This window comes from Halichoeres trimaculatus, unplaced genomic scaffold (genome assembly GCF_033239565.1).
Source record: "Halichoeres trimaculatus isolate MK-OKI-2021-1 unplaced genomic scaffold, fHalTri1.1 fHalTri1_scaffold_7, whole genome shotgun sequence".
Classification (NCBI taxonomy): domain Eukaryota; kingdom Metazoa; phylum Chordata; class Actinopteri; order Labriformes; family Labridae; genus Halichoeres; species Halichoeres trimaculatus.
In genome coordinates, this window is record NW_027437185.1 from 17,997,291 (window position 1) to 18,011,943 (window position 14,653).

At 39.2% G+C, this 14,653-nt stretch overlaps 1 protein-coding gene across 2 annotated transcripts; it reads right to left on the minus strand.

Moving 5' to 3' along the window:
• Window positions 1-106: 106 nt before the first annotated feature.
• Window positions 107-13,760, minus strand: kif3a (kinesin family member 3A). 2 transcript variants are annotated; one of them, XM_074673444.1, is made up of 19 exons: window positions 13,583-13,760; window positions 12,789-13,071; window positions 12,376-12,520; window positions 11,308-11,392; window positions 11,068-11,173; window positions 10,622-10,761; window positions 10,305-10,502; window positions 9,946-10,120; window positions 9,755-9,853; window positions 8,970-9,056; window positions 6,908-6,916; window positions 6,207-6,363; window positions 5,899-6,079; window positions 3,679-3,789; window positions 3,350-3,475; window positions 2,695-2,748; window positions 2,517-2,585; window positions 2,291-2,421; window positions 107-975 (listed from the first exon to the last, which is right to left on the minus strand). In XM_074673444.1, the coding sequence occupies exons 1-19, from the start codon at window positions 13,586-13,588 to the stop codon at window positions 927-929; spliced, it is 2,211 nt and encodes a 736-aa protein (XP_074529545.1). In that variant the 5' UTR covers window positions 13,589-13,760; the 3' UTR covers window positions 107-926. The 2 variants fall into 2 exon arrangements, with proteins under 2 accessions (XP_074529545.1, XP_074529546.1); XM_074673445.1 differs by lacking the exons at window positions 6,908-6,916; window positions 8,970-9,056 and having other exon boundaries at window positions 110-975; window positions 13,583-13,759.
• Between the last annotated feature and the right edge of the window lie 893 nt (window positions 13,761-14,653).

The window sequence follows — 14,653 nt, forward strand, 5'->3', positions numbered from 1 at the left end:
CAAAAGAAGCTGTATTTGCTGAGTACATGTTGTTGTAAGAATTTTAAAATCACCCATAAACTTTAGAGTCATCACTGATTTAATGATAAAATGCAACAAGGACAAATGAACATAGGATGAAACGTAAAAAATAATTTAATAAATAAAATATCCATGGGTTTGGTGGATGTAAACATTTCACATATATTATGTTACAAGATAAAAGTCAGTAGCCTCCACTACAGAACAGCAAAAAGTAAAATTTCTTCACAAAAAACACACACTAGTGCATTAAACAGAGGCAAGTTTACAGTATGTAAAGTGAATTTTAAAGTAACAAAAATGTTGTGACATTGAGAAAACAAAAACTTGCTTTGATTTGCAAATGGCACTAACTTAAGAGCTGGGTTAGCATGCATATCCCTATAATTCTGACTTGATAGTGTAGAGAAAAAACATAAATCAACATTTAGGATTACTTGTATTTGGGGGAAAGATTATAACAGTTAACCAGTTTAACTGAAAGTATATGAAGACACTCCACATTTGAAAACACATTTCAGAGAATATGTCTTCAGTTCTTCTCCCCATGTTTATTTTCAAAACAGTGTCTTTAGTGAGATATAGTGGTAGTAAATTTAATTTTTACTCCTTGAAATGCTCAGATAAAGATGCTGATTTAAACTGCTTCTCTTGCATAATATCACACAGAAATGCTGGACATCCTCAAAGAAACTGTCAAATACTATAAATAACAGATCTTTTTAGTCAAGAGTTCCTATCACAGGTGCAGTGTCTTCACATTTAAAATCTTAGCGGCTATACAGTGTGTTCAAATAATCATTTAATAACGCTCGACATTAAATTCTTAGGACCCGACTAACGACTGATTTTCCTAAAGTAACATGAAATGTGCAGAGACAACAAGCTCTTGTTTTCGCAGATCTTCACTGTAGAAGAGATTCGATCACAGCATCAGGCTTCGCAGATCTTTTCCTGTGTGGAGATGGAAGTTGATAAAGGTTATCAACACTTTCAGGGAGCTCTTAGCATTTCTCAGAATAACCAAATGACACGATAAGGACACATCATATCACCATGGTATAAATAGACTAATGATGCACCACCAGTGATTCTCTGGTTTACTAAAGTATTTAACACAGTCTCTGATGACTCGTGGGGGAAGCATTTTTGGCTAAAAGTTTCAACTGGGAGAGGAATGCAAACATTGTTGCTGGAGAGTAAGGGTGAATATATATGTACGGTCAAACGTGTAAAATTAAAAGAGCTCAAAATGAAGTAACCAAGAAGAATTTCTGATAGATAACTGATCAAACCACCATGGTGTTAATGCATCAACCCATTTCATTGCATTCATTTCTCTCCCTGGTGAGAGTGCAGGGTTACTCACTAACATCACAGGATCTTCCTTTACGATAATAACAGCTAAGCTGACATTGAAACAACCCAGGAATCAACCATCTCTTTAACCTGGCTTTTTCAAATAATACTGTAAAACTTCCACAGGAGTGGTTGGAGCTCCTTGATGAATTACTATCAATGGGGAGCGGCATGGAGGGGATTAGACTTTGGCAGGTATTCCTGAAGTCTGGGTTGATAATAACCTGAGGATATTAACCTGAAGTAAGGCTCAAGGTGTTAAACCAGATGTCTTGATAACCATTTCAAGGCTGTTGACATTCCTGAAGGTTGTGCATCCTTCTCTTCAACATTCCATCATATGGAAGTCAGCAGTCTTGCTCGAGGCTGTGGTTGTGGTAACTGAATCAGACTGAGTGATACAGACTTTCATTACTCTTTCATTAGTGGTTTCCTGGCACTCAAAATAAAATATCTTAATCTTTCAGATGTTTTTTACGCTGACCTTCAGACCAAAGTTATTGAAATTAATATTGAACAAGAGCAAAAAAAATCAATTTGGATGGAATGAGTCTGAATTAAATATAAATGTCACTTTCAGAAAAGATGGTGCAAAATTGTGATATTCTTACTTTTGAGCTCTCTCAGCACAAGCCACATAATCCCATTTTCTTTAGGAGATTTCCAAGTAGAAAAATCTGGTGTCTCACAACTGTGATACGGGCCTAAGTAGGTTTCTTACATCGGGATCAATTGAATCTACTCAAGTCCGGATGAATTTGTACTTATGCTGATTAGAAATTGCAGTTGACTCAAATTAGGCTCATAAAACCATACATTTAAATGCAGACTAATAAAAGAACGATTGATTTACTGCTCAACAGGAGGGGAAGTTTCAGAATGTCTGGGATCTGAGCAGACAGTAGGTTACCTCCGTCCAGTCTTGGGTCGGCCACTCTTGCCACTTTTAGAGGTTCTGGGTCTCTCAAGTTTCATCAGAGACTGCCGCATGCTTTCCTCTGTGTAGGCCAGATACACATGGGACAGATCCACCTCAAATGGCTACATGAAGCAGGGGCAGAATGAAAATTAAGGTCAAAAATAAGACAGATAGCAGAGAAATTATATAGTACATAACAGGTCCCCATAGAGCTTACATCTTTCTCCTTTTTGTCAGGAGCAGGAGTTTGTTTCCTCATGTTGTTACCAGTGTATGCCACACATTTCTGAAAGGCCAAAACAAGAGCAGTTAAGTGAGACCTCTTATTGATTGGGACTTATGAAAATTAAATCACAAACTAGAATGAATGTACGACTTGTGCATGGAGGGCTCACCAGCTGCCACTCTCCAATGTCTTCATTCCAGTGTACGTAGTTCTCGATCATCTCCTAAACACAAATACACAAGAGTCAATTATCTATGTTCATAAAGGTATCTGATTTTTCTTTACAAAGTAAAGAAAACAGTTTGTTCTTCACACGTTTAAAAGCAATGAGGTAAATTTCTGTATCTTCATCAGATCTTCAGCTTGCACACAGTGTTGGTTCTAGAAAACTTAGTGACTCAAATAGAAACAAATTCCTTTACCTCCCTCAATTTTGTGCTGACTTGTGAGTGTGTGTAAATGCATGAGAGAGTGAGTTGGTGTTACCCTCAAATCAAGCAGGAAATAGTTTTTTTTGTTGTTCTATGGTTCACCATTTTGTCAACCTTTTCACACAGTCTCTAGGTCACTGATTATGATCTTTTCTGTTCAGCTTACGGCAGCAACTGGGTTGACTTTCTGCTTTTAATTTGTCTCTTTTGCTTTTAACATTTACATCTAATAAAACTTACTACAAAATCAACACGTGTCTGTTTTCGTGTGGTTCTGGTTGAGTGTTGAAGCATATGAAGTACCTTTGACAACCCTACTTTTTGTGTTTCTATAAAGCTGAGGGACTACATAAGTTTTAGGTGTCCAGCAAGATCAACATTCTCCACAATCACCTGATATTCCTGGGGAATAAAGTTGTCGATGATGAGCATCTGGAGGCGCAGCTCTCGACTCAGCTGGCGAATGTTCTCCAGCAGGCCCTCAATCTCTCTGTGATGCTCCTGCTGCAGATCTGCCATCTGACAGAGCACAAAATGCACAGAGGGTCAGTTTGATGTGGTCAGTCAAAGATAGCTACAAGGGCTCTGGTTTTAAAAGTTAGATGATTATAACAATGTTAAGGAACATTATACAATACGGCGTATCATTTCCCTTATGCTGCCCTAAAGGGTCAGTGTGATGCCTGATCTCTCTCAGTGCTCCTCTTGTATGTTTTGCTTACTTCTGATTTGGCAGCCATCAGCATGGTCCACACTTTCTTCAGCTTTTTGGTCTTCCCTTGAGCCTCCTCTTGCAGGCTGGTGTACTTCTCTTCGATGTCTAGACGCTCTTGCTGTATTGAGAAGGAGAGGGATAAGTGATGTAATGTTAGCAAAGATTTTTTTTTGTGTGGTAAAGCTAGAAAGCAGTACCCTGTGGTCATGGTGTGAAGAACCTATGTGGGTCAAACAACAACCTGTGGTTTCAAAAAACTTCTTTTTCATCACAAGGGAAAATTGTTTGCAAGTTTTGACGTTTGAATTCCTCATATATTAGGAGGAAGTCCCCCCCCCCCCGTTTTCCTTTGAACAGCCTGCTCAAAAAATTGAGGGTCTGTCTATGAACTTTTATTCTTCCCAAAACAACAGGACAGACAATCAAGAACAAATTGAGAATAATATGTGGACTATAAAAAAAAGTCACCACCAAAAAAAACCCTTCTAATATTTTGTTAGACTTTGATTATGGCACGTATTTGCTCTGGCATTTTTTTGATAAGCTTCTGCAATGTCACAAGATTTATTTCCATCCAGTGCTGCATTAATTTTCCACCAAGATCTTGCATTTATGATGGTGGAGTCTGACAGCTGTCAGTCAGCAATCAGTGAGGCTAACCAGAAAAAGGCTTCTTTTTGCCAGGGAGCGTAAAGATTGGACTCTGGAGCAATGGAAAAAGGTCATGTGGTCTGAAGAGTCCAGATTGACCCTGTTCCAGAGTGATGGGCCATCAGGGTAAGAAGAGAGGCAGATGAAGTGATCACCCATCATGCCTAGTGTCTACTGTCCAAGCCTGTGGGGGCAGTGCTATGATCTGGGGTTGCTGCAGTTGGTCAGGTCTAGGTTCAGTAACAGTCTGTGCTCAAAGAATGAGGTCAGCTGACTACCCGATTATACTGAATGATCAGGTTATTCCATCAATAGATTTTTTCTTCCCTGATGGCGCGGCCATATTCTAAAATGACAATACCAGGATTCATCGGGCTCCAATTGTGAAAGATTGGTTCAGGGAACATGAGACATCAGTTTCACACATGGATTGGCCTCCATAGAGTCCAGACCTTAACCCCATTAAGAATCTTTGGGATGTGCTGGAGAAGGCTTTGCGCAGCGGTCAGACTCTACCATCATCAATGCAAGATCTTGGAACACTGAATGGAAATAAATCTTGTGACATTGCAGAAGCTTATCGAAACAAGGCCACAGGGGATGTGCTGTAATCAAAGCTAAAGGCGGTCCAAGTAAGTTTTTGGATTAAAATCCAAAACTGGCTGAGGACATTGGATATTTGCTTTAATTTTATACTTTTGAATATGATGTTGGGAGTTTTGGATGGAAGTTGTCCACAGATAATAAATATAATTATTTTGTTAGGTAAAATATTTATATCAAAAGCTCAATCAAGATTTAGCCTAAATATAAGTTGGTTTAAAAATATTTTGCGACGCCAATTTCTTTTGGAAAAATAATTGCACCAAATAATTGCAAAGTAGCATTACATAATATAAAATGGGAAAAAATCTCCTTGATAGAAGAGTGGGATTATAGATAATTATAAATACTGTACTCTTTCATATGTTGCTCTTCCATATGTTATAGGGTGATGCTATGCTATTTTGTTATCTTGTGATGCTATTGCAAATTTATATCTTGAATATTTGAAGAGATCCTATATTTTATTATGTCTTGTCGTATTTTTTGTTTTGTTTTGTTTTGTTTGTTTGTTTTCTTATTTGATGTTATGTTACTATATTACCATGTATGATAGGTTGTTTGAATGCTTGCCTGTTATTAAAAGAAACAAAAAAGAAAAAAAAAAGGCGGTCCAATGAAATATTAGAGTGTGTGACCTTTTTTTTGTGGTGACTTTTTTTTTGGCCAGGCAGTGAAGTTCATAGCTGAAAAATGAAGAAATGATGATGCAAAATACGTTCTACTTTTGTTTTGACCCCAAAGTGGTTTAACTTAAGCCCTGAGGTGGTTTACATTCAGTTTCACAGTTGTTCATGCCGATAGGGGGCTTTCCAATACTGTGGAAGTAATCCACACAATTATGGAATCATTTCATGTTATTCTGCTAACAACAAGATTAAACACCAACCAAACAAGTGTTTGGAGGTGATAAGTGCTTTTGCCATAATGTGATTTTAGGGATCTAACTATATTAACTGTTATCTAACCATACCTCCTTCTCTTCCAGCTCCCTCCGCAGCTGCTCTGCCCTCCTGCGGCGCTCCTCCAGTTCATTGTTGGACTCCTGTAAGAGCTTCTCCTGCTCCTCGGCCTTGGCCAGAAGATCCACACCTCCCACTATCACCTTCTTCTCTAAGGCTGACAGTTTCTCTCGCAAGAGGTGATGCTCCTGCCTAAGAGTTAGAATTATTAATAGTATGATATGAGTAGGGAAAACAGCATCATATCATTCTTTTACAAGTTAAAAAAAAGATTCAAAATATTATTTTAAAAATGAAGACATGAATTGAATGCACTCACTGAGCTTTCAGGAGGTCCTTCTCCCTCTTCTCCAGCTCTGCTCTTGCTTTGTTCCGCTCTTCCTCCTCCATGTCCAGCTTGGCTTCCAGAGCCTTTCTTTCCTCTTCGATCTTTGCCTGCATCTCCACCATCTTGTCAGGGGAAACCTTCTTCCTCCCTTTAGAGACAAAAAGGAAACGATGCTCTGTGCTTACAGGATGAAGGCCATGTACGTCATATAGGTCAGAAAGTTTCAAACAGAGATTAGTGAGTGAATACTGTAGTCTGCATGAGATCTACGCAAATTACCTGTGCAGTGTCAGTTAATTATCTGTAATACAAAAGTCGATTTTGTGGTTTCTCCTAAAGCCAGCATTAGCGATATGTTAAAGCTTGTTAATACACCGTTTTAATAATTAGCTGTGGGGAAAACTAGAAAATCTATAAAACTGTTTCATGTGGATTTAAGACAAAAAAATTACATAAATTTTAAGTTTCTCAATGACATGGTGGTAATAACAATGGAAACCTGAGACCAATGAGTGGCAATCATGCAAGCAAAGAAGAACATTGAATCAACACAGTCAGCATTTGATTTGTTTTTTGATTAGGCAGTGTTAGTGCAAATGCAACTGAAACATACGGCAGCCAACTGAATAATTTCTGTGAGTAGAACTACTATCGCTACACAACAGTATGACTATTTCTTTTCTAACACCAACCTCTTTCTTCTTCAATTAAAAGGTGAATAGCAAGCCACACAGGCAGTTTTTGCACCAGGAGTAGGAGGAAAGAGAGACAGAGAGCAACACATTACAGAGTGATCTCGAAAGTCTTATGACTCTACAGAGTGGAACAACACATTTGGGACAATAAGTGGGAGAGAGAAAGATCAAATGAGAGAATATTTATTCGGAAAAAATGAAAGAGTGCTTTAAGGAAGTGGCAGTGACAATGAGGAGACAAAAGGCCACAAAAAATCAAATGACATCACAAAACAAAACATGGTATGAAATATGATGAGGGTGAATTGCGCCTTTGGGGGGAAAGGAAGGAGTTAAAGGATTATAAATAAAGCCTGACCAAAGTGTAATCTGAAACCAAGGATATGAAATTATTCATGCAGAAACAACCCATTACGTCAAGGTTTGAGTAATTTAGGCCGTGCATGAAAAAGGAAGGAGAAGTATCGACATATTTACACGGACAGTGTCAATCCTTTGGAAGGATTGGTTTACAGTGCAGCAGTTCCATTTGAATTCAGGGATGTTTCCAGAGACATCCATGTCAGCTCTTGCACATCAGGAATCTTTGCAGTCATTTTCATGTAGGTCCTCACAGTTTGTGACATGAAAACTAATGGTCAGTGGCAGAGGGGGGTTTTGGTGGTGAACCAACAGGAGTGGCAGAGACCAGGCAAAGTCTAAAGCCCCCTTCACACGAAATCTGTTGATGCAATGTGGCGAACGTTAAAAGACTGTTACTATGAAGTTTTATAACCATGACTCACAGTCCGTCATGGTGTAGTTTGGTGGTTTAGATGCAACCATGACTAACAACATCTCCTGTCTGTATCTGTCTGAGCAGATTTACAGTGTCTTTTCCATTTCTGTCTCTTTCATTGTGATCAAAATATGTGATAACTTTTGTTGTATTTATACATTTTTTGTATTCAATTTTGTCCTCTGTGCAGATGGCGTTTGTGTGAGTGATCTAGTTTGAGTTGATCTTAGTCGACAGTGAGCAGGTGGAGCAGGGCTACTGGCTGGAGGGTCAGTTCTCTCAGATAGGCTGACACTGGGTCGTTGGTCTGTAAGCGTCATACTTAAACTTGAAAGACCAGGCTTTACTGCAGTCATCGGCATCCACAACTAGTGGTTGAGTAGCTGATTTCTATCTACTTCATAAAGGAATACAGGATGTGCTATAAATTACTCAAGAAGTAGCTGAGACACTGGGTCTCTCGGAAACCCCCTCTGAGAAAACCAGAAACTTAGACCTAGACAGAATTGCTTTCTCGTTTTCACTCTTATAGATGCCACAGAAATATAAATAGAGAAAACTATAAAACCTCATCCTGCCTTGCAGAAAGTTGGTGAATGAAAAATTTAGCCAATTTGTAAACATAGTAAAATAGCTGCTGACACACTCTGCACCATTTTTAAAACCTGACACAGCAGTAATCCCACCTGGGGAGAGAATTCTTGGGAGCTCTCAAAAGATCAGCTTCAAATTTTAAATTATTTCACTTTTTTCAAGCCAAATACCCTGCAATACATTTCTGTTTAAAACGGCAACGTGATAGGTTCTATGTAGGGCTGGGACGATATGACGATATGCTATTCTTGCTATTTGATCTTATTACAATTTTTTGAGATACCGACTTGATTTAAATTGTGATGCTTAATTTGCCTTCGATTTTTGCAATTTTTAGTTTGCTTTTTAACCAGACCAAGTGAAAAAGTTGAATGATGATGTTAATGTCTAAAGACTTTAACAGGAGCCATGTTGTCCCATAAAGTGCACATCACCTGGGTCAGAGAGAAACATTTCACCCTCTGCTGGAGAAAAGTGGTATTTTTTGTCCAATCTAGTTTATAAACAGAGACTGAAATGAAGAATTTGAAAAAAAAACGGACAAAGAAACACGATTTTGATAATGTCAAACAAAAAATCCTGATAAATCAATTTTCAACTTTTTCTCCCACTCCTAGTTGTATGTGTGAAAAGGGCTTCAGTTTGCAGGTAAGGGGGTTGTCGGAGCAGGGTGCTGCTCCCACTCACTATTTGGGGGTTTGTCCTCAGTGGGCCGCGGCACTGAGGAGGAGCAGGCAAACTCTGAGCTATTGCTGCTGCTGCTGCTGCTACTGTCTGGAAAAGAAACAGAGAAAGTACCACTCCAACCAAAGGCCACAGTGCAAGACAGGTGGAGGAAAAGATGGAGACCGCTAGCTGCCAGTTGGTTTTAAGTAATACATCATTTTTTCTTGCTGTAGGTCTCATAGATCAGGTAGCTGTGAATGCACAAATGCACAACATTGATTCAGCACCACAAGCAAGGGAAAGGAATGTTTTGTCTCTGTAAATTCTAAATCTCTTATTATAATATTCTGGATGGTACAGTAAGGACAACTGCAACATCCTGTGAGTGACAAATGTTAAAACCCCATAGGGTGGTGTTACAGGAACATTGATGACCAACACAGTTTAATCTATTTCCATCATTTCTTTGAACACTTTCCACTTAAACGCAGAGTTAAAATGAGAGAATACCAGGGGAACTCCTAAATGAGAAATGTGTTGCTGCTGGCTGCCTGTTTGCAAAAAGTAGGACGCTGACAGCTTGTAAAGCACACTTAATGCTGACTCATAACATTTAACACACTGATAAGAGATCAAACTCTACTTGCACAAATTCAACGGATGTGTATTGACCTTTTTACCAAATCAGCCTTTCAAACCATTTCTTGAAAAGGAAAAAAACTCCTCAGAGGCTTCCAAATATCATACCAGCAGAATTTCTCACATAAACTCTGTGAAATTTGTGTGCACAAATACATAAATCCTACCTCTTCTTCTTCTGCGGCATTCTCCTGCCTCCCCACCTTCATCATCACCTTCATCCATCTCATCTGATCCACTACCCTCTGAGCCAGAGATCTCTTCACCTATAAAAGAACAATTCCAAAATTTGAAATATGTAAAGACAATATTCAGGGTTTAATTTATTGGAGGGATCATTGTTTGTCTATTGTGTTACCTTCCACCAGTTTCTTCTTAAGCTCCTCAATCTCTTTTTGAAACTGGCGCAATAAAGCATCCTTAGGATCCTCGTTAATCCTGGCTTTGTTCTTGATGTTTTTGGCCCTGTTAGCATAGCGCAGGGTACTGATGGTCTCATCATAGTTGTAGTCTGCAGGGCCAATATTTGCACACTGTAAGGAAGAATTATGTTATTAAAAAGCAGGACAAAAACTGACCAGTCAATGTTGAGTATGGCACATACTCAAACACAAAATGCTTCTAAAAATCAGATCTAGCATTTGTTGCTTGGTGGTTACTAAAATAAAGGACACTTTGGAGTATGTCTTGCAGTTATTGCACAAACTTTTACTCTACCATCATGGTTTTGGAGTTTCCTCCGAGGGAATCCTGCAGCAGACGGGTCAGTTTGGAGTTCCTGTAGGGAACATGTGTGCTCTTGCCATCCACCAGGGCAGAAATAACATTGCCCAGAGTGGAGAGAGACAGATTGATCTTTGTTGCTTCCTTCAAACGCTGACCTGTGGCTCCAGTCTTGCCCTGTCTCTCTGAACCCTGTGGGGAGGCAGATCATTTTAAGACTGTGTGCAATAATCCGCATATCATATTTTTGTGTGCACGAGTTCCTTCTCAAGAAAACATTGTATCAAAAATTCAAGGACCCAGATACGTACAGCAAGATCAACTAGATGAAGTTTTCCCATTCGCACATGCTGGTTTCCATCCACACCTTTCTCACTGCACTCGATTGTGATGGTGAAAATGGCGTGGGAACGGGAGCTGTGTTCATTCATGTTTGTGGCACCAACAGATCCTGGAAACAAAAAATAACATTTATAAATCACTGAAATAATCATCATTCAAATGAAGCTACATTCTAAAATGTCTATTCTGTTTTCCACGTTTCATTTTTTATGTTATATTTATGCAATTGCTTTATGTTAGCATGCATTCTATTTAAATAGCGGGTCCTAGAGATATTTGTTTTCATACATATCAGTTTGCTGAATTTATACATTATTTTAGTCGTTGCACGACTGCTAAAGCCTCTTAGGCTCATCCTTTAGTCATCCTTTGGATTTCACATAGTCAGAAATGTGTGGTTGAACCACATCCTTACGATTCTTGTGCCCCAGTGTCATAATCCTGTCCATGTCGTCAGCATTGTTCACAACATAACCGGAGAGGTCTTTGATATACACGCCAACATCTGGCCTTTCCTTCACCTGTGATGCAAGAATAGAAATTTTGCTGAGACATCCTTAACGAGTTTTACTGGTGAAAAGGCAGATCTCCAGAACAGTTTTTACACAAGCCAGTGTATTCCATGTTTTATTGTTGAACTTAAATAGTCCTGTACCTCAAGCCTCTGCATCTGGTCCTTTCCCAGCAGGTCCCTCACCTCCTCATTGTATATCTCTAGGTATGAAACACGAACCAAAAACCTGTGAAAGTTGAAAGCGTTTCAGTGACATGAAAGCAAAAATCACTCATAACATGTGTGCCCTTTGACAAAGTAAACCTGAGAGCAGCTTATGACCTGATTTTATACTGCCAAACTGAAAAAAACAAACACACATTTCCTCTGCCCACATATTTCTGATTCGGTAAATGGGGTAGAGACTCTTCTTACCGCTGTACCGAGAAGTTGATTCAGGATGGATGTTACACAAAACTCCCAGTTTAAATTCAAGAGCAATAAGGAAAAAGCCAAGAGGAGCTTGATCAGGTAAGAAAAAAACCTACCCATTTTTCTTCATTCATAGGTCATGACCACTAGAAAGTATGAGCAGGGCATCCATTTGAATAATACACCTCTACTGCCAACTCTTAGTGCTCTGTTGGGCTTCATGTTTCATGTTGTATGCATTTGGTGTGGAGGATTTATTTGATGTTTTTATTTGTCTTGTTTATGCTTTTGTCTGTCTCTAGCTGCAAACAAATTTCCCTGTAGGGACAATAAAGATACCTTTGACCTTTAAAAGCAGAAGTTTTACTGAATGGGCACAGGGCTGTGAGGGCTAGTGTTTGTAAACTACACATCTTTTGCACTTGGTGAGGCCTATTTGCTTTAACAGCTCTTTTAAATACAGGAAACAAACTAAAAAAAAAAACATCAGCACCATGAGGACTGGTGTACAACAGTGTATTGTGAATTCAACCCTCTGCACATGCTTTATCAATATGACAGGGCCCATTCTGTTCATTTGAGCAGGTTTAGCAAGTATAAAAGCTAAGCAATCTTTTTGCAAATCAGGACCTGAGACTTAAGCCCAAACTAAGAACAGCCAATTGAACAATATATCTCTGTCCACAAATGCAAATAGATTTCTAGACATTCAGACTGCAAACAGGGCACCGGAGTTTGATTCATGTCAAATGCTGACTAGTTTTGTGGCTGATTGTTGTCAGCTGATCCTTTTCTTACCTTGTGTCACCCTCTGCCTTGGCAATGTGACCAAAAATATGAGCAAAGGAGTTTGGGATGATCCCTCTGAGCTCTGGTACTGCTCTCATACCCTCCATGGTGAAGGTTTTTCCTGTGCCAGTTTGCCCATATGCAAAAATGGTTCCTGAAATGGACATCATACAATGAATTTACCACCCAGGTGGCTCTTAAGTTTAATATGAAAATTCAAGTTCGATCATAATTTTTTTCCCCCTGTAAATAGTGAAGGGCATAAAGAAGACAGATTTCATCAGTGTGCTTAGGAGAGCCAAAGGAGCACTTCTTTGTGTGTCTAAATGAAAATGTCTAATAGATTATGGAGTCTATTAAGATTTCACAGCAGTGTTTATGAATAAATTGATGATGTGCTTTGTGCTTTGATGTGTTTTTACCATTGTATCCTTCTAATACTGAATCAATGATAGGGCGCGCTGTGAGGTTGTAGACATCCAGCTGTTTGCTGTCTGGTCCAAACACGGTGTCAAATGTGAAGGTCTTAGGAGGCTCCTGAGGTGTCTCCAGTTTGTTTACTGTGATGGTCCCACGGATCTCGTCCACAATCACGGCCTGTTTGTTGCCCATCATCTTCTCTTTCTGGTTGAGGGGCCGACATCTCACCACCACTTTCACGTTGTCATTCACCTCCGGCTTGTCAGGTTTTTCAAGCTTATTGCTCTAAAAACAGTAATAAATCAGCAGTTAGACAGCGAGCTTTCCATGCCATATTTACGTCAGTCACCAAACGTTGGGAAGTGGATGTGGCTTTCAGACTGGTTACTGAAACAAAAGCGAGCAGTCAGTGTGCAGCTAGCTTGTTAATGACTCGGACAAATTTTCCTGGCTTGTAACGCTATGTTATCTACTCTGCTCCGGGTTGCTAGGCAGGGAAACGCTAACCTTTTCCCGTTGACGATAATGTAAGCTAACAAATTAGCCTTTTAGATTAACTAAAGCAAATTTTGGAACTATGTTTCGTCAAAACGCCGAATTGAAAATACGTCGTGCTTCCTGGTTTTCTAGCAGCTCAAACATAGTTTTTGAAGTATGTATAGTTTCCTTGTATCATACACAAACGGCAAATATTACGCTAACGTTGCTAACCGGTTAGCATCACATTAGTGAGGTCGGAGGAAGGGAGGAACCCCTTAGCAAACAACGAATAAAGAAAGGAGGCATCGTGACTTACCGGCATTATGACAATGCAGAAGGAAAAGTATTATCTAAGTATGATAACAGTGTAGTGTTTGGCTTTTTGCATTGGATTCCGGGTTATCCGAGGAATTTAAATGCCAGCGCAGAGCCCATAACATCAAAGCCTCACATCCGACAGCTTGTTGTCAGATTTGTCTAACTGCGCATGCGTTGCTGGGGAACCTGGTGGTGGTGGTAGAGGGGTCTTTAGTTCCAATAGTGTGTCCTTGCAGTGGATACTGCAATTTATCACATTTCATGTTTTTAATCTGTAATTTATTAAAGGTGGCGGAGGTATGGACTGTATAGGTCAGACGCTAAGTAACTGTATACGTAGGTAACACTTCTTGCACTTATTGGTCATGACTGGATTAACCTGATGGTGGGCCCCAGGGAAAAAATGTTGAGAACCTAATAGCCCCCCGTTCAGTTTTGTGTGCGCTGTTAAAATGTGTGACATTCCTTTGCAAGGTTGATACAAGTTGTTCATTGGTCACAATCTATATGAGCATTCAAAGAACTGGCCTAAAGATGTGGATTTTGCTCAAGTAGGATTGAGGTGAGGCAATGGCAGTTTCTCATGTTTTTAAGTTTTTAAAGAAGCCAGGAATAAGCAAATCATTAAGATCAAAAGTTGTGGAAAATATCTCAAGGGAAGTGTCATAATTAGTTATAGTTTCCTTCAGCCTTTTTTCTTTTTTTTACTTCTACAGTTTCAAGAAGGAATAAAAGTTGGAAAGTGTTTTAATGGCAATTTCCCAGAGCTGATTTAAGTATAGACCTTAACAAACAGCAGGCTTATTGTTATGGACAGGAAACTACATGAAGGTCGAGTCAGATAGGGCACAAAATATCTATATGATATGTTCTGTTTATGGCAGATGTTTACTATAAAAGGATAACATATCTATATCCTTATACCCCTGTTATACCCCCCTGCAGCTGAACTCTCAAATGCAAGTCCCTCTATCTCCTACTACCTCTAGCTTATTGAAGAAGTAAAAATTTTTTTTAATTATTGCTCAGGACAGAATTATGTTCATACCTCAAATAACACATCACACCA